We start from the raw sequence: 19639 nt of genomic DNA, 5'->3' as shown, positions 1-19639 counted from the left end.
AATCTCTAGTATCAGTATCTAACTTACTGGCTGTTACATTCAACAGACCTGTTTTCCTACAGACTAAAAATTCACTAAGCTAGAATTTATTCAGAGTTGACATATTTCTGATTTGTATTATACTTTCTATTAGAATTCAGGGGAATATTTTGCCAGAATACATGCAGAATTCTTGTAACCTCAAACTTAATTACTTAGTACATTTTTATATAGCAGCAAATTTGAAAGTGTTACTAGGATTTTAAATGGTAGAAGGATTAACAAAGAGCTTTCTTGAACCTAGAGTGATTTTGCCTATTGATACTTCACTTTTATATGTGAAGGACAGGTAATGCAGTGTGGAGACAGTAGGAGGTGAATTTGAGGCTTTCAAATGGCTGAATACCCTGTCTGAGTGAAGGAAAGTTTAGGTTTTGGCTTTTTTTTTTTTTTTACCTTGTGACAATTTAACACTGGGATTCTCGTTCATGTTTATTAATTAAGAACACCCATTTCTTCCTAAAGTATTTAGAGAGTTTGGGTCTTAATGGGAGAGCCAAAGATGATGCAAGTCTTCCAACTACTTAGAGACAGGGAGTTCGTAGCACATGGCTGTTATGTAGTGTTGAAGTTGTAGTGAACAAACCTTTCACAGCATTAAGGCTTTTATTCTTCCTCACTGTTGGAGAATTGACCGTACTTTAGTTGAGAAGGCACAGCTATGTGATCACTGTGCTTTTGAAGCGATTAGGATAGGTGATTGTTGTGACTTTTCTAAAATTAATTTTGTGAAGAGGGGCAGTGGGTAGAGTACTACTGCTTAAAATTATGTTCATTCTTTGATTCAATCTGAGTAATAGAGGGCAGGATTTGGCTCTTCTAATTTGCTTAGCACCTCTCTGTTCATGGCAACATATACAATAGAAGAGCATCCAAACTTATTGCTGAAGAAAGAAACACCAAAGTGAACCAACTTGCAGATGTCCCATCTGTTTGTCTCATTCGGTGACATTGAGATACTCAGCCAGCCAAGGGCTTAGGTAGACGCTTCTGAATAAACGTTAACTCTTACTGCTTTTGAACAAGAAGCTTGTGGTCTGTATTATATTTTTCCAGGCTTCTAATTGATGAACCTGGAAAGTTTGGTTCCCTGCATCTCTTCATTTGCTGTTATTACGAGTCAATAGTAGACACATCTTGCTACCACTTGCTACTGTTGTTTTCAGTGATGTTTTATTATAAAATGAACGTGTACGTTGTAGGCTGAGACTGAAATTGTAGTACTGTAAATGCGTGGTGCAACTTCTTGTTTTGGAAGGTGTGTATAAATTTAAATTCCTATAACAGGTCTCACAAAAGTAGCTGATTCTGAGATCTGTGCATACTAGTGATTGAAGATAGAACAGCTTTGTTTGTAGCCTCCAAAATCAGGGAAAAGGTTGCAATCTGTTTACCAAACCAAAAAGGCATGAAAAGGTTACTTGCCCTTTTGTTCCACGTGATTTCCCACATCTTCCTGCAATAACAACACTTCCTACTTGTTGTCATCATCAGCTTGCTGAATATACAGGCTGAATTCTGTTCTTTTCCATTGAAGACCAGCTCTAATTTCAGGGCAGGAAATAACACTGTATAGCAAATCAAAATTATTGAATGATCCCATGATTGTGGTAAATGTCTAAATCACTGGTTTTATGTCAGTTGCCCATCTTTGGTTTTTGTTCACTTGAATAGCTTTTAATTTTCTTTCAGTGAAATACGACATTAGTTAAAAATTTGTATGATACCCCCGTTGAAAGAAAGAAGAGGTGTGCATTGGCTTTGTCTTAGGTAAAATGAATTTTAGCATTTTCAAATACTGTGGATCAGTCAGGAGGAAGGGATCTACCTTGTAAGTAAGTGTGTTCTCATAGAGATGTCTTTTGCTACTAATCCTCTTTCTTCTATTCCTCAGATTTTATTTTTTTTTTAAGTACACTTCACTTCATGACAGTAATGCAGATTTTGTGCCTCCTTCTTCCCTTCTAGGACTTCTAGAAAACTTGCTATGCCTTTCTGAGTCTGAAAGGAATTTAGCTGGAAGTGGTTTTGTATAATAGCATTGAGGAGGGAAAGAGTGGTGACATGGTTTTTTCTAAAATGGTAATTGGATTCTCAAGTTCATGGGTTATACCAGAAGTGGACCAGACTCTTAACCTCATCACCTAAAGATAACTAGCTATATGTATATTTGGCTGGACCACTCAATATTGAGGAGTATTTACTCTCCTTTTTCCATCAGCAATTGTATTTTATATTTTCATGCTTGAACTGAAGGGATGAGGAAGCAAACTGCCTAGATCTTTTTTTTTTTTTTAAAGCTTATCAGCATAATTGGCAGCTGTGCTCAGGGATAAACTATGATGTTTTGATGAAACTTTAAAAGCCCATCTTTGTCTTTGTTTTCTTTCTCCAAATCTTCTGTCTGTTAGAGCATGATTTTAGGTGCTTTGTTCACTTAGGCTGTTGAACTGTAGACTGCAGCTGAGAGCTCAGTGTGTGACTGATGCTTGGGATGTGCATCATTATGTGCCTAGCAGAGGAATGTGGTGGCACTGGAGGAGAGTGAAGAGTATAAAATGTCATAAAAAGTTTAGATGGAAAACTGATGCCAGAAACAAGTCTCAGGAGAGTATGCATTGTTGGGGAAGTGGAGAAATTTAGTTGGGATTTTTTGGGGTGGGATTTGTTTGGGTTTTTTGTGGTGTTTTTTTTACCATTTGAGTATCTAGGAGAACGGGTACATGTACAGATAGCTTATCTTTTTGGTACAGTAGCACTTGCTCCAGAACCTTTCTCTTCTCAGTCCTTACTCTGGCCAGTATACTTTTAGTTACCCATCTCTGCACTTTCTTCCTTTCTTTTCTTCTCCAGGGTGTCAGGGCAGAGGTGCTTTCCACCACAAAGTTTCTTTTCACAGAATGGAAGATCACCCAGTCCAACCATTAACCTAACACTGACAGTTCCCAACTACACCATATCCCTAAGCGATATGTCAACCCAACTCTTAAACACCTCCAGGGATGGGGACTCCACCACCTCCCTGGGCAGCCCATTCCAACGCCTAACAACCCGTTCTGTAAAGAAATGCTTCCTAATATCCAGCCTAAACCTTCCCTGGCACAACTTGAGGCCATTACCTCTTGTCCTATCGCTTATTACTTGGTTAAAGAGACTCATCCCCAGCTCTCTGCAACCTCCCTTCAGGTAGTTGTAGAGGGCGATGAGGTCTCCCCTCAGCCTCCTCTTCTCCAGACTAAACAACCCCAGTTCCCTCAGCCGCTCCTCGTACGACATGTGCTCCAGACCCTTCACCAGCTTCGTTGCCCTTCTTTGGACACACTCGAGTAATTCAATGTCGTTTTTGTAGTGAGGGGCCCAAAACTGAACACAGTAATCGAGGTGCAGACTCACCAGTGCCGAGTACAGGGGTAAGATCACTTCCCTGTCCCTGCTGGCCACGCTATTTCTGATGCAAGCCAGGATGCCATTGACCATCATGGCCACCTGGGCACACTGCTGGGTCCTGTTCAGCCGGCTGTCAATCAACACCCCCAGGTCCCTCTCTGACTGGCAGCTCTCCAGCCACTCCTCCCCAAGCCTGTAGCGCTGCTGGGGGTTGTTGTGGCCCAAGTGCAGCACCCGGCATTTGGCCTTATTGAAACTCCTACAGTTGGCCTTAGCCCATCGCTCCAGCCTGTCCAGATCTCTCTGCAGAGCCTCCCTACCCTCGAGCAGATCAACACTCCCACCCAACTTGGTGTCATCTGCAAACTTACTGAGGGTGCACTCGATCCCCTCGTCTAGATCATCAATAAAGATGTTAAACAGGAGTGGCCCCAAAACCGAGCCCTGGGGGACACCACTCATGACCGGCCGCCGACCGGATTTAACTCGGTTCACCACAACTCTTTGGGCTCGGCCATCCAACCAGTTTTTTACCCAGCAAAGCGTGCGATCATCTAAGCCTCGAGCAGCCAGTTTCGCCAGGAGAATGCTGTGGGAAACGGTGTCAAAGGCCTTACTAAAGTCAAGGTAGACAACATCCACAGCCTTTCCCTCATCCAATAAGCAGGTCGCCCTGTCGTAGAAGGAGATCAGGTTTGTCAAGCAGGACCTGCCTTTCATAAACACATACTGACTTTTCTGGAATGTGGTTGGTTTTGTGGGTGGTGGGGTTTGTTTGTTTGTTTTTCTGACTGTAACCACTGAACAGGGTATAGAGTCCTGCAGCAGCATGCAGCCCCCACCTGTGAGTAATGGCTTTTTGTCCCAGAAGTTACTGGCAGCCTGACCAGGGCCTCCCTTTTGTTATCCTCCATCTTCATCATAGAAGTGGAACATTTTGTGGTCTGAAATTCTGTTTGTGGCTGCCACCTTCTGACTTTAATGAGTAGATGGGATAACCCTTAAATTAGTATGAACACTTGGAAGCTGCTTCTTTCATGCTTAGAGCTGTATCACTGGCTGTATTGCATGATAATTTGCAATTTACTGTCTTAAAAAACACAAATCTGACTTGGAGCAAACTTCAGAAGCCAGAACAAGGGATGTAGTTATGGACATAAACCCAAGTGAACTGTGGCAAAGCAACTTGGAAGTGGTTTTATTTGCATCTTTCTGTCTCTGCATATTTATAGTTAGTTGCTTCTGTATATAATACCAGTACAGTATTTAGATGTTAGGGCATCTGGAATACATACAGTATAATCAGATAAATACATGGATGCTATATCGTAGCACTCAAAATCCTAGTATTTTCGAGAGTGAGTTGTGTTACTTATTAGTCTTTCCCATTAAGCTAGAAGGATCTGTCATGTATCTACATCACCGCGGGCATTAGTGAGTTTGGATTAGACATTTGGGCCACTGTGGATGACGATGGGCTATTGTGCTCTGTAGGATACATCTGGCATCACGTACTGAAGAAGTTCACAGTTATTTTCTAAATGCCATCAGTGCAAAAGACAAATCTAGAGATGAGAGGTGGAAATCCTTGTTCCATGGAGAGGCTTTCCCTAGTACCAAGATTTCACTCCCAATTCCTCACTTCCTAATTCAAGAATTGTCTAATAGTCTCTTGTTCCAGTTTAATGTTTCAAACCTTTATGACTCTGTTAAGAGTTGGATTGGACCACTGAAACCTTTTTATTCATGTGTAGCAGCACATCCACCATTTATACTAGTATAGGTTATTGCCACTACTCCTTTTTTTAAAAACATATGGTTTGGCTATGTTATAGTGTGCTGATCTGGGCTCTATCCAGTAATGTTCTTTTTTACTATAGGGCCGTAATAAATGCTTCTCAAGTTAGAAAGTAATCCAAGGAATGGAACTGTATTGGAACAGTAGGCCTTTTTTTTTTTTTCCTGAGAAAAAACTGAGATAATTCTGTCAGGCTATGAGAATTTATCTATCACAGTTCATTAATGCTACCAAACCCTATTTTTAGATTTTCCATAGAGTTAAGAAATGAACGTATCCATCTGGGCTGCAGAAAGAAGAAACTTTCTCCAAATCTGTTTTTGCTTCCAAGGCAAAAAATCTTGTCTCAGTGGGCCAAGCAAAGCCTGCTCATACTGTTGGCAGCATTTTAAAGGAAAATGGTGCTGATGAAGCTCTGTGGACAACTGTAAAACTTTCACTGTAATGTAAAAGGGGGTCTCTTGCAAAACTGACCAAACTGAAAAAAAGTGACCTCTTAAAGAATAAAAAGGTCCTTTTCTATACCTTTCTATAGTGAATGCTGCTTGTGCTTAAAAAAATAATTTTGTAAGGCAGTGCCCTGCTGGCTACTACTTTGTTCCCACTGCACTGAAAAAGGGAGCTGGGGGCAGCAGGGAGACAAAGTGGGAATAAGGAAAGAAGCTGGAGGAAGAGTTTGAGTCACCTCATGTGAAACAGATGAACAAGGATGAAAAGTTGCAATGTTTTAGCTTTCAAAAAGCTGTATTTCAAACACTACCTGCTTCATCTCAAGCTAAGTAGAGCACTCAACAAAATCATAAAAATAGCTGATGAATAAGAAAAAGGTGATGGGAAATGTGCATCATTCCCCTCCCTCCCCATCCCTCGTGCTTGTATTTAAACCCCGTGCAGAGGGTTTGTTACTCTGCCAAGGAAAAGCATTGCCCTTGACTTCTCTTCAAAAACAGCTAAAAGGAAGGGCTTGTTCAGTGTTACATCCAGGAACACCACATCTTCCTTCTGTGCTATGGCATCTTCTGGCTGATCTGTTCCATCACCAGTCAGTTTGAAAAAGGCTTTATTTATTACCTGTAAGGCAAAATGGATGAGTAACTCTGGAGTCATTGGAGCATGATAAGTGAAGAGACAAATGAGAGTTTGAGTAAATGATAAAACACATGAAGTAATTAATAACTTAGATCAGCTGTAAGCAGCACAGGATAGGCTCCATGGATGCTTAAGAAAGGTGTTGGAGTACTTGTTCCGTAACATGAAAAAGCTCTACAACTACTTATACACTCGAGCTGTATGAAATCCTGGTACCCCTGAAGCCCCTGACAGAACTTCCAAGGTAGGGCACCTTCTAAAAATAAAACTAAATAAAAGTAAAGGCACTTGAATTCTACTTCTGGAGCATAATTTGCCGCCTTTTTATGAAAGACAGTCCTCTCCTTCAAGGTCTCCTTTCTTCCCCTTGGGACTTGAACACTGGAACCTGTCTCCAGGTGAGGTCATGTGCTGCATGCACCTCTGTGTTTGCAATTTCTGGGAGTAGTCCCTAAGGGATGGAGGATTATCCTCAACAGCCCAGTAGCTGCAGCCTCTGCTGTACACTCCAGCTCTGGTGCCTGGAGGTGCATAAGCTGGCGGTGGTAACGAATGCAGTCTAATTTGGATGTACAGCGCCTAACACACTCACATCTCAAACTTTGATCAGTGCTGCATGTTGTATTTGCTGCAGTGATGAAATTCTAATATTTTAAGGCAAACCTGTTGCTGCTGATAGATTGATCTAAGGAATATTCACATCGTTCAGTCATCTTGAAAGTCCCCTACTGAGCATGTGTCCCACATGGCTCTGACTGGTTTGTTCTAGGTAAATTTACACAGTTAAAGAGGCTGAAAGTGAACAGGAGGCATATTTTTTAAGTGCTGGTGATGGGTACTGTACCTTTCCAACTGTTAGATTGATGTTGCTTATTTTACTGAGATCTGCCCCCTTCCCCAGCAGTGCAGGCAGATTCATATCTGCAAGAAGCTCCTGTAGATCACAGCTGCCTTCTATTGTTAACTCCGGCAGTCTTAATCTAATTTCTCTGCAGAAAAGAGAGAGAGAGAGAAGTGAGTACGTGCTCTCCACTATGGAAGTGTGGTGTTTGGGCAGTCCCGGGGAATGGGCATGTGAAAACAGCTGCAAGAAGTGATGGGCATCATGGTACTGTTTTCAAGTGGGAAGTCACCCTAAATCTGCTCTGGGTATGTTATTAAACCCTGGACCATCCCACCTCATGGGCCCTGTGTTGTCAGCTATGGAAAGGCACTTGCTCGTTTCCTTGAAATACCCCCAGATAAAAAGCTGATCCCACCGAAGTCAAGCTCCCTCGGAGTGACCCCTGCCCCTGGTTTTGCAGGTGTTTCTCTTTGTGCTTGGCGTTAAACCCTCCCTGGCAGGATCCGACCTGCTCATCGAGCAGGCAGGCCTGCCGGGAGCACCCTGTCCCCTTCGCCCCTGGGGGAGGGTGCGTGTGCCCAAGCCCTACCTTGGGGTCAGCTGCTGAAGCCAGGCTGAGGACTGCAATGGCAGCTCGGACTCCACCTGTGCCAGGTCGCTGCCATTGATGGGCTGCAGCAGCACCAGCAGTGTGGTCTTGCTGATGGGGACTTCCACCACAGAAAAAGTCCCACTGGCATCAGTTTTGTATTTGAATGTCCCCGTGACTGACAACATAGGGACCAAGACCTTCGTGTTTGAATCCACCCAGAACTCCTGAGGTTCTTTGAGCCGGGAGGCTTGCTCAATGTTCACTGAAAAAGATTGAGAAAGAAGAAATTGATTCTTCTCTTTCTTCACTCCTCCCCTCTCCCCCTTAGCTGGTATATATGTTTGTTTAAAAACAACAGACTGTGCATTGGACAAGGGCTGTGTGTATAAAATCATGTTTAGCTACTATAAACATACATATCCTGCCTTTAATATGCCTTCTGGTAGCATCAGGCAGCGGCTGGTGCAGGCTCACAGCACAGGGACAGCGGTTGGTGCAGACTCACAGCACAGGGACCACAACTGTCAGGGCTGCAGCCAAAGCTGCTGTATTTCTACTGACTTTGTGGCCTTTCTTGGGCACAGTATTTCTGCTTGATTGGTTGCCTGCTTTCTCACAGACTGCCGCATGGCTCCCAGCTGCCTCACAGGCCTGTGCACAGGGTCTGCTTGGATTTCGTCTCCATCCTTCAAGTGGTGCTGATTGCAGGTTTGGGAGCTCCCCATCAGGGCCAGCCCTTACTGCAGGAGCGCTCTCAGGTGAGCTCAGGAGAGGGAAGGCAGCACAAGCTCTGGCTGAGGCCTCACCCTTGGCGATCTTATGAACCAAAGCAATGAGGAAGGTAGTAAGCATAACGCCAAAGCATTGACTGAGCCGAGGAGGTTAAAAAGGACATACCTGAACGCTTGCTAAACCTTAATATGAATTTCTTACCCAGTTCACAAGTATGGGAAGCCTTGCTCTCACCTCCTGCTGCTTCTGTGCAGCTTTGCCTTTCAACATGTTATCTGCTCACTGCCATAGATCAGTGCTGCTGCCCCATTAGGCAGATAATCCTGTTGGCATTAAAGAAACTACTGCCATCAGCAAGAAGGGCAAAGATCAGAAATCTCAAAATTGCTCTTTGGTGGAATTAGGGAATTAGGAAAACAGATGCATAAGTTGCGGTAAAGAAAGGAACACCTTGCATTAAATTAATATTGGTATAAAATAGGAGCTGGTCTAGCTGTACTGTTAACTAGTCCATTCTCCAATAAATCCAAATAAATGCTGGACCCTAACATATTTAATGTGTAGTAAGTGGTTTTGCATAGGAGCACTTGCCTCTTAAATGAGCTTGCATAAAAAGAGCATTTAGGCACTTTCACCTACTATAACTTCACCAAAAAGAAGCAGCAAGCAGGACATGTGACAGGTGTAAGCAAAACAAAGAATAAGGAAGTAGAGTTGTTCACCTTTTTCTTATTTTATAAGAATAAGAGATGCAAGCAGAAAGAAAGGAGCCACTTTCACAGGGTCTGTATAACCTGCAGAATTTATTCTCACAGGATGGCAAAAGTCAAGACTGTAACAGTTAAATAAAAGGGAAAAAAAAAAAAAGGCATTCAGATAGCTAAATGTATCGATGTGGGATAGTAATTGGTTTTAAATAGCCTTGGGAAAAATATTGCAAAATTTCAATGCTCTACTATTGACTTTGGGACTGAATCCATTACTACTGTGCTAGTCATGAGCCATGACAAATCAACACTCCTGTATTTGAAGTGGCTCCCTGTGGCCTTCTGCTAGGTGAGGGTCTGGACACCTGTGATCTCAAATGTGTAACTAGGTGTGTACTCCCCTGAAAGTGCTCTAAAAGCTGTTAGTTGTCTTAATATGACTGTTTCTTACAGCGTTTTTTTAGCGTACAGGAGAGATGTATTTACTAAAGCAACCCTGCTGCTTGCCTCAGACACCTGGAATGTAAAAGGAAAACTGAAGAAAATGAACATCCCCTTTATGGAAGGTGATAGCTGACACACTGGAAGAAAAGTTTTCTTACAGTGAGATCTTTCATATAAGGACACAGAAGCTGTGGAATTGGGCAACCTTTCAGCAACCACACCAGAGCAGGGAAGAAACCTGTGTCTGCAATATAGGGAAGATAACTGAAGTGAAAAAGGCTGTCAATCATAGAGCAGAGATGTAGCCTGGGAGGGTAAAAGAGTACTCTGCAGTACTGACTTGGGAGTATAGGAAAGAAACATTGGGCCTCTCTGCTTCAGGTGATGATCTTCATGTTCTGTAATACAGGCTTTATGCCAGGCTGACAAGCTTAATGAATGCATGACTTACTGTGGAAAGCTATGACTTTTTACTTTTAAAAAAAAATAGCAAAAAGTATCCTACCAAATTTCTAGTTAAAACTGAAGTTGTTGAGGGTTGTCTGTTCAGAAGAGAGTTTAAATTTGAGAAGGTAAGGGTGCAGTCCCATGGTGCTATTTTCATTCACTAGTTTGTAATTATTTTGCAACTTTAAAAAAAAAAAATTATCAGTAAAATTTGGACCTGATGCTCTGTATTGGAGGGCAGCCCCTGCTCAGCAGCAAGTCTACAAATGTGAAAACAAATATGTGCAAGCAAATAACAGTTGAGAGTGTTGGAACATTTAGCTGTTGTTCTGTATGGATTTCTGTCATGTTATTAATCCTATGGCTGTTGATAGCATCTCAGGAGCATATATAATGTGTTTCAGACCAAAAAATGTACTTTTTCCTTTCTGCAGCTATAGGAAGAGACATAGAACATGACAGCCTTGCAAAGCAAATGCTGAAGTCATCTCCTGTGTTTATTAGAAGAGAGCTGCTTATCTAATTCATTTGTTCTTGAGCCAGTTTTCTTCATCTCGCATGTGGGGACTACAACATCTCAAGTGCACCCTTCTGAGAGAGAGGAGGTAGTAGAGCTGATCCAGTGACTCAGACCCTCGAGTATGTGTTCCTAAGCTAACAAAAATACAAATTTTCAGTACAGAAGAGGAAAAAATTGTTCTGCTAAAGGAAAACTGCTCTTGTGTCTATGCCTAAGTCTGTAACACGAGAATTATTTTTGCAGTATCATCTCTATGCTACACCTTACACTGAAGAGAAAGCTGATGCTCACAGCTCCCTGAGGAGTTGGGATCGGTTAATGACAGCACCCATGAAAGGCAAAGAAAACCTGATATCCAGTTTACAGGTGAGAAGATGAAGGCACAAAAGCATTTCATGGGCACCACAGCTCCACCTTAAGCAGCAGAGGCCCACTTAGAAAGTTAAGGCTCACTGCAAGTTTTCTGAAATACAGTCACTGGTAGGCAAGCTGTCCTAAAGCGTGTGAGCTCTGGTATTGTGTTCAGCCACAAGGACATTGAAAAGCAGCTACACTCAGAAGAGGAGGGTCAGTTGTGGTACAGGGGGATTTCTGGGACAGCAGCATGGAACAGCCCTAGGTAATCATGGGATTGCCTTAATTCTTCTGGTTTTGTATATGCTCCCTGCTTTCATAACCGGTAGCTTGTTTGGTTGCTTCCTGAGCCAGAAGTTGCTTCTAGGCTTCTGTGTTTAATAGCCACTAGAGGAGTCATGTCCATTATATTTTTTAGCCTTTCTTGAAGCTGTATCTCCAGCCTGTTACCACCAGCTCCCCTGTGGAAATACAGGTTCTGGGGAACAGTATTTCTTTGACTTGCTTTAAACCTACTTCCTGATCATTTTTGCTAGAGGCCCCACATGACTTTTAGTTCCTTAGCAGTCAGAAATGCTGCACAATTCTCTCTTATTCATCTTCCCACACCTTTCCTAATCCTTGGCTTCCTGGACAAGGAAAGGATTCCCTCCACCTCCTCCTGCTTGCCCTTGCTGATTCATGGCAGAGTGCAGGCAGGATCCCCAGCACAGTGGTGGGGAGCAGGGCACTGTACCTGGAGCAGCAATCCAGCCTTTTATCTGAGCCCTTCCCTCTCACCACGGGCCAGGCACGACCTTGCTTCCTTCCTGGGAGCAGGGCCACTGTCCGTCCTCCGCCCAGCCTGCCCCCGAAACAAGCAGTGTACCTGTCAAGCGGACATCCACCGCAAACAGCAGCTCGGCAGAGGGATCAATGTCTGTCAGTAAGCACTTGGTTTGGCCCTTGCTTTTGGCCTCCATGAAGGCGTTTATTTGCTTTGCTGCCTTGCTTGGGTTTGTAAAGTCAACAGCTCGGACGTAGAGAGCATCAGTGGAGGGGAGCAAATCCTGCACAAACAGTTGGGATAAAGGTACACCAGGAGCAGAAAACAGGCAGAGCATCTTGGAAAACAGCAGTTCCTCGTCCATGCTCTTGATGAGGCTTTCGATCATCCTCAGGCTGGAAAGGACTTTGTGTCCGTCCACCCTGGAGGTGCAGTCAGGCTCTCCAGAGGGGGGAACAAATCCCAGCAAACGCTGCAAATCAGCTGCCGTCTGGTTTGAGGCACCCAGGTAGAAAGACACCAAGGAGCCATAAAGACTGGTTGGGGACAGGAGCACGTTTTGGCCCTGCCGTGCTTCCCGCAGCACGCTGTAAAACCGTGCACCCAGGATGTACACAAAGTGCTTCAAGTAGCTCAGTTTCTGTCTCCCCAGGACACTCAGGCTAGGGGCTTCCAGCTTGTCCTTGTCATCCAGGTCATCTTCATAGGCAGGTGTGGTTTGGGACTCAATGGAGACTGGGACAAAAGTTTCCTTTCCCTCCTGGACCAGGCTTTCCAGCTCCTCACAGGTACTCTTGTTGAAAGAAAATAAATTGAAAGGGTGGACATAGACCCGGTCACAAGTCACTGCAGTGAGGCACGCCAACAAACAGAGAAGTTCTGCTACCAGGTTCATGTTGAAAAATTGCTGCCACGGTGTCTATTGAAAGAAAAAGTGGAGAGGAAAGAAGACTGATCAACCTGTTGTAAACATGGTTTCTCTTACTCGCAGTGTGAGGTGCTAGTGTTGAGTTGGAGTTACAAAGGCAGTAATTTCAGTATTTAATGCTGGCTGGTCTGACTCTGTCCCCTGAAGAGCCCAGGGTGAGATGACCACTGGTTTCAATGATGGCAGGTGGGGAAATGCTAAGCACAGATTTTACTCCATTACCCGCTGCAGTACCCTAACGATTTAGCATGGGAAGCAATATGATTGTGCATGCCGACTAGTCAGGCATGCAAACTAGAGTGTGCTAGTTCTGGCAAAATATTATAATAACGCAACTATATTGCTCCTGAGACCTGGTCAGAGCTATCTCTGCAAACTGCTGCACTAAATCTTGCTGACATATGGACAGGCTAAGTGATTTGCCTGCTGTTACACGGGAGGTGGGTTTGGAAATCAGGTCTCTTAAGGTCTGACCACCGAACGATCATGCTTTGTATGTCTAGTCAGCATAATACTTGGCACTAGCAGAGTGTTTTGTGTTTTCATAGCCCAGTGCAAGCATTCATTCTAGCTTCTAGGCAAACACACTCCAGGCTTCCTTATACAAATGTGCTAACACTGAAACCATTTTCATAGCACCTTCTTTATCTGAATACAGAGTTAGAAGGGGTAAGCTGAGTTTTACTCTACTGTACAGGCAGTCTTCTCCTGTGGTAAAAGACCACCTGCCGCTCTTGATTTTTTTTGACAAGTAGAGAATTTTACTGGATGTGGATATCACTGGTGTTTTGGCACAAAGGATCTGGTGCATACTGGGAATAAGAAAGTCGTGGGCACACATACACACACATACATACATACACACATATGTGCAAACACACTGACAAATTTTTGCATTTTTATATTTCTAACTTTTGCTATATCTGATTTTTTGATAACTAATAGCTCTGCTGTACCTTTCCTGGAATTCTAGTATATGACTTTGGATTTGTGTATTTGAAATCCAAATGTGTTGGAAATTATGAATCTATAACACTTATTATTGGCCAAAACACTGTTATTCAGAGCTGTATTTTTATTATACTAGTAATTTTTTGTTTATTGTAGCTCTGTTCACCCTCTTTTGCCCTTGCCAAGCTCTGCAGAGCTCATTGGATGGGCAAAATGCTAACAGCCTTGCCAGTAACCAAGTACTGCTCTCTGCCTTCTTTCTCCAAGATTTTTTGAGGATCATGCCAGCCTGTCAGGTATTGTAAATCTGGCAGTTTGAGCCTTTTGAGAGGACACAGTGCAATGTCTGTCTCACCAACACTTTAATTTACATAGGCTGGAAGTGTCTGGGTTTAAATCCAGCCATTCAAGACCTGACACCATCCCGATTTACAACGTATAACTATATTCATTTCACTGAGGGTTCCTCAATTGTTTCATGCCTAATAATACTGCAGTTTACAGTATCACCACTCTCTTGCAAATACCAAACATGAGATGCGCAGATGTTTGGTAATTAGACATACCTTGCTAAGTACATATGCCTGTTAATGTGCACATCTACATTCCCAGGCTGTAGGCTCCTGCTTAACATCTTGGTTTGCAAATGGAGTTTCTGCTGTTGTGATCCCTCAGGATGTCTGAGCGTCTTCCTAGTGGGTGTCTGTGGGTCAGGCCTGAAACTGTTTGCTATCCAGAGGCACTCAGGGGAGGACCCACTGTAGAGCTCCAGCCCTGTGCACTTGCTCATTAACTCCCACCCCATCCTCTAAATTAGGGTGTAGGCAGTGGCAGTCGGTGCTGCTGTCCCCTCTGCTCCCTGCCCTGTCTTCACCTCCCCAGCCCCGCTGGCAGCAGGTGACATGCATCACAGATCTTCATTGCTTATGATGGGTGAAAAAATTATCTTGGGAGGTGCCTTCCCAGTTATCCCAGCCACGGTGCTAGTGCATTTCTAGACTTCTCGCTGCACTTTCCAGATTGGGACAGCTCAGGAAAACAAACCAAAAAGCCACACTGCCCTTCCCACTCTGTTCTCTCCATAAAATAATTCTTTTGAAGCATTTCTTAATCTTTCCTGTAGCAGCAGGGAGGATGACTCTGTGCCACCCAGTCAGGCTGTGCCATTAGGCTCTGTTGGTGTCCGGTGGTTACTTCTCTACAGCTGCCAGAGCCCCCATGTCAGCTCTTTTCTCATGAGCAGAAGCAAGAGGAGCAGTTCTCACTACCAGCACTTACACTAAGCCCCATCTTTAGAAAGCCATCATGTTTTATTTCCCTAAAGAAGTCAGCCCCGAGCCTTTCAGAAATCATGAAAACCTGAGTTGAATATCTGGCATTCAAAGCAAATCCAGTAAATGTGCTTACTCGCCTCTGTCCCGGTACGTGCCGCCCCTCCGACACCTTACCCCCTTGGGCAGGCTCCTCACAACAACTCTTCCCCCTGGAGCAGGCTGGCGTGATTGCAGGTGAATTTATGCCCTTTCCATGGGAGGGCCCTTTCTACATGTCTGCAGAGGCATTGCACAAAGCTATCTTACATCACAGGCTGGGGGGCCAGAAAAAGTTAGCTCAGGCCAGACAGGACCCAATGAAACCTGAGCACGGCATAACACCAGCTGCGTAGAAAGTTCCAGGGATGGATACACAACCTTTAACCAGATCCAGCACATTTGTGTAGCCTGCAGTTGCACATTTACTAAGACAGACACGGGCGTTTTACTGTGCATAAGAACCAATTATAGGACCTGAAAATAGCTCAGCTTGTTTTGTGCCAGACTGAAAGGAATGCAGATTTCTTTGTACCTGTGTTTGTTGTACAGTTGGACCAGATTTTTTTCTTCCTGGATAAATTGCCTTTAATCTCTACCTTGCAGTCTAGGTATCCATCAGTGAGTGGGATATGTACACTACTGCAAAGTAAAATGATTAAGCTCTCAATTTTTACCCTTTCCCTCTTGATCTATCCAGAAGATCAAAAGTTTTTTCTTTTTCCTCTTCAAAACAAAATGTGTTGAAAAGGAGAGGATGAAAGCTAGATGGATTAGATTGCCAGAGCCAGATCACAGAGACTTCATCCCTCCCAGTTTCAGCTTTCCAAGTCCTGTTTGGCAAAAGGGGTGGGATTTGGAGATCTTTCTCCTGCTTTTGAAATGGTCCTCCAGTTTTTGTGTGCCCCTTCTTCCTCTTTAAGCAAATAAACAGTGAATCAAACCAGGGATGATGCAGTTGGGTTAGACTGGGTCTCATTCAGTGCCCCTGTTATATAGTTAGTAATTAAAAATCCCATGGCTGTAATGGGAGTAGGGCTGATTTAATATCCATGCCCTGCTTTTAGAGGGCCCGTCAGGCGTAGTTTGTGCTGTGGTGCCCAGTTACATGTTGGGTTCAAGGAGAGAGCCGAGAGAGATGTTTTCAGTGCACCTGGGCAGTCAGAGCTGGTGGAGCTGAAGTTGGAGACAGAGACAGCCAAGTCCTGCCAGCCTGAGTGCTGTATGCCAGGTGCCTAGTGCCAAAGGGATGGCAAATTTCTGTTTCTGCAGCTCTACTTTTCATTTAAACAATCTGATTACCTTAGCATGAGGTCTGAAAGTGGTTCTGAGCACAGGCCCGTATGACATGCTATTATGCACACAAAGCTTAAACAAACAGCTTGAAATATTCAAGGTGTTTTGTCCTCTTGCTGCTTGAGCATCTCAGTTGAGGGAGCATCTGGCAACAGAACAGTCCCTGAGCATTTGTACTGTCTCCAGACGGCTATAAAATGCATGCAGCCCAGCCACGGATCCAGGCAATGGGAGCAGTAGTTCCTCCATTAAAAAATACATTTTGTTCAGCTAAACGCTAAGAGAATGAGCTAGGTTTCAGGTTGCAATCCCCCTTCTTTCCCCTCTGCCCCAAAGAGCCCTTCCTGCAGACAGAAAAAAGCAGGTCCCTTAGAAGCTAGTGGAGTTGCAGGTGGGACGTGTGACAGCACAGCCCAAATCCGCACCTCCTGCACCACCACCCATGCGGGTCTGCATGAGGCACTGGGCACCAGCGGTGTGCATGAGCGGCCAGACCATGCTGTACTTGTGAGCTGTAGCTGGTCTGCTATATCCTCCTGGGTGAGGCTTGGACACAGGGGAAAAGCAAAGCCAGCTGCATACGCTCAGTATCATGGATGCAGAAACAAAGGCTGTTTCAGTGAAGGGTACCTTGTGTTCTGTAAAACTCTGGAAAGTATCCTTATTAGCAAGAATGATTGACTTAGCCTAATAAGCTACAAGTGATGCTAATAACTTATACTACAGCTGCCAGACTTACGTGTTTGCTGCGGACAATAAACACTGGAAGGGGAAATCACATAACCCCCAGCCACTGTATTTTTTTTCCTTAAATCATTATGTCTCTGTGCTGTAGCACAGAGGGCATTGTTGTTTGGGTATCACCTCCTGCTTCCAACTCCCCTGTGGGCCATGACGAAGTCATGCTCCAGCTGGTGGTCTCCTTTTGCTATAGGTACCAGCCCCAAGTCAGGCATCCCTGGCTGCAGAGGGAGCAGGAGGCACCTGAATGATAACCCCAATGTGGCACTCTGGTGGCTCTGTCACATAAAGAAAGTTCAGGTTTTAGTTGAAAGTTCTCAGGGTTTTTGACCTTTGGGGCTCTTTTGGTGTTTGTGCACTTATTCTATTGTTTTCTGTTGACAAAAAATTGTGAATGTCTTTGAGAAGCACAGGAATCTTTCTTCCCGCTCCCCTCTTCCCCCCATCAATAAAGTCATTGAATTAAAATACCCAGCTTTCTCCAGAAAAAAGTTTCACCAGAAAATGTTCAATGACCCACTTTCACTATGGTGCTCCCCTCCTGCTTTGGACCACTGGGAATTTGGCTGGCCTCAGTAATGAGGGCGAACCTTTGATTTCACCTTACATTCATGCCCTACTACAAAGCTCAGACACAACTCCCCCCTAATTTGCTGGTCACTTATGCTCACTCAACTAGTATTCCCCTATTCAGATCCATCACGCACTAATGCACCTCTTAATCCTTGCCTTTTATCTTCTCACAGTTTATACTAAAGGAGAAGCTGTCAGACTATGCAGAACACCTGGAACATGTATTATCCTAGTAGGACTTAATTACAGTTAGTCTTTCATTTTACTTCTGAGCCATTTTTAAGCAGGAGTACATGAGCATTACTCCAATTACTATATGTGGACCCTGTTGTTAGACTTTTTTTTGGGGGGGGGGGGGGGGGTGCCATGGTTTTAGAAACGAGCGTGTGCTTAAAGATAGAGCTTCAGCTTCCGAAGAAGAGAGTCTCAGTCCTGCCCTTCGGCTCCAGTGTCCGAGGATTTGGCTCCCTGAAGAGAGCTGTGCCAGAAAACCTGCATTGGGCCAAACTTGAGCAAAAAACTTTCTGGCAACTAGGAACTGAGGAAGGTGAAAGTACTGCTGTTCCTACAGGCATCCCCTCTGCAAAGCAAGCCCAGGGCCCACGCACATTTCCTAATGAATCTTTCCCTGCAAAAGCCGCAGTAAAGGTACAAAGAAACACAGACCTCTCAAACTTGCTCTTCAGCGAAGAGGTTCACGGTCTCCTTTTGCCCCACTCTTCCCGATTTTGGAGGGGCACTCAGCTCCCCCTTTTATACGTGCTCTTGCATAAGCAGGGCCCTCCCTCCCTCCTCCCCCCCACTGCCCTCATTTCTCTTCAAAACCTGCCTCTGTTTTTCCTGCTTGTTATTCATGGTAGCTGCTGAGAGGGAGCAAAGAGGGGTGGAAAAACACTGGTGCTGTAGTTACAGTTCCTTTCCTTTACAGCCACTCTCAAAAGAATCGGATCTCCTGGTCAGCCTCTAATGGGGAAACACTCCTCTCTGCCCCATGAAAATTTCTCAGTGATGGTGCTGCTAGCACTCCTTCATGTAAATACTGTCAAATAGGCTTCAGATATTTTAACCCTGGCAGAGGAACACTAACCCTACAGCCGGCAGTGTGTAATTCGGCCTTGAGTGGGAAAACAATTTTGTCCAAGCTAGAATTTCGATTGATTGGCCAGGTGGCTCTTCTTTCGCTGAAGAACATCATGTCTCCACTCTGTCAAAAAGTGTTTTCATTGATCCAGAACGTTCTGGGAAAAGCTGTATTAAATTCAGCACTTTGTGTGGAGACAATAGTAAATATTTTATTCTGTTTTCTTCAGTTTGTTTTCCAGTTTTCCCAAATTTTGCTCTGAGATATGAACTCAAAGGGGCAAGACATACTCCTGTGATGATGTTCTTGTCTCCCGCGAGGTTATGGTGAGAGTCACGGATGAGGGATAATAAATTACCCTGCTCACAGCCTCAGACCACAGACCTTCACATGGGCTCTTTGTAGGTTGAGTTGGCATGTCTGACCTACACAGATTATGAATTAATGTATGGCTAACTCAGACATAATAGCATGTACATGGTCATATATCATTTCTAACTAAATTTGAGGGTTTCTTTTTTTAAGACTAAAAGTACTTTGAATGAGAAGTAGGCCACAAATAGTTTGTTTATACAACCTGTGGGTTGATGTGGGTAATTGTAAACATCTATACCCATCAACATTCATAATGTTCCCTCTCTCTTCTGCTTTGGTAAGGGAAGACAACGTGGGATCTCGACAAGGTACCCAACAGAGAGGGCAAACAAGAGGATCCAACAAAAGGAAGACAGGGATATCACTTCATCCGCTGGTGCAGTTGTTGCTCTAGGTGTGGCAGGCAGTCATGACGGTGGAAGGACCACCATCTGTGGGACACCCAGGAAAAAACTTTGTAGAGCAGCCAAGTGCCTACAGAGACTACAACACTTCGTTTTGGAAGAGAAACCACTGGTATGGGGAGTATAAATGTAAAATGATGAAAGTGAACAGATAGTCCTGAATTACTGTTTTGTAAGGATGCATCTCTTCAAAATCAGCGGGTTCCCAGTAAAATTATCAGGCAGCAAATGTAAATGAAAGGAAGGGTCCTTTTGCATATA

General features: G+C 44.1%; 1 protein-coding gene across 1 annotated transcript; it reads right to left on the bottom strand.

Moving 5' to 3' along the window:
• Positions 1-4598: 4598 nt before the first annotated feature.
• AGT (angiotensinogen) lies at positions 4599-18282 on the bottom strand. Its single transcript, XM_074863094.1, has 5 exons — positions 18185-18282; positions 11822-12638; positions 7747-8011; positions 7158-7302; positions 4599-6295 (listed from the first exon to the last, which is right to left on the bottom strand). The coding sequence occupies exons 2-5, from the start codon at positions 12612-12614 to the stop codon at positions 6104-6106; spliced, it is 1395 nt and encodes a 464-aa protein (XP_074719195.1). The 5' UTR covers positions 12615-12638; positions 18185-18282; the 3' UTR covers positions 4599-6103.
• Positions 18283-19639: the final 1357 nt, after the last annotated feature.

The sequence above is a fragment of the Strix uralensis genome, chromosome 3, assembly GCF_047716275.1.
Source record: "Strix uralensis isolate ZFMK-TIS-50842 chromosome 3, bStrUra1, whole genome shotgun sequence".
Taxonomy (NCBI): domain Eukaryota; kingdom Metazoa; phylum Chordata; class Aves; order Strigiformes; family Strigidae; genus Strix; species Strix uralensis.
The sequence above is the reverse complement of the archived record's forward strand: the minus strand, read 5'-3'. Positions and strand labels throughout refer to the sequence as shown.

Excerpts from the sequence above, each read along its gene's own strand:
- AGT (XM_074863094.1), bottom strand. The coding sequence starts at position 12,614 with ATGAACCTGGTAGCAGAACTTCTCTGTTTGTTGGCGTGCCTCACTGCA. Across the intron at positions 7,303-7,746 it reads CTTCAGCAGCTGACCCCAAG|AGAAATTAGATTAAGACTGC; the intron begins GTAGGGCTTGGG and ends TCTTTTCTGCAG. Across the intron at positions 6,296-7,157 it reads TCAATCTAACAGTTGGAAAG|GTAATAAATAAAGCCTTTTT; the intron begins GTACAGTACCCA and ends TTTGCCTTACAG.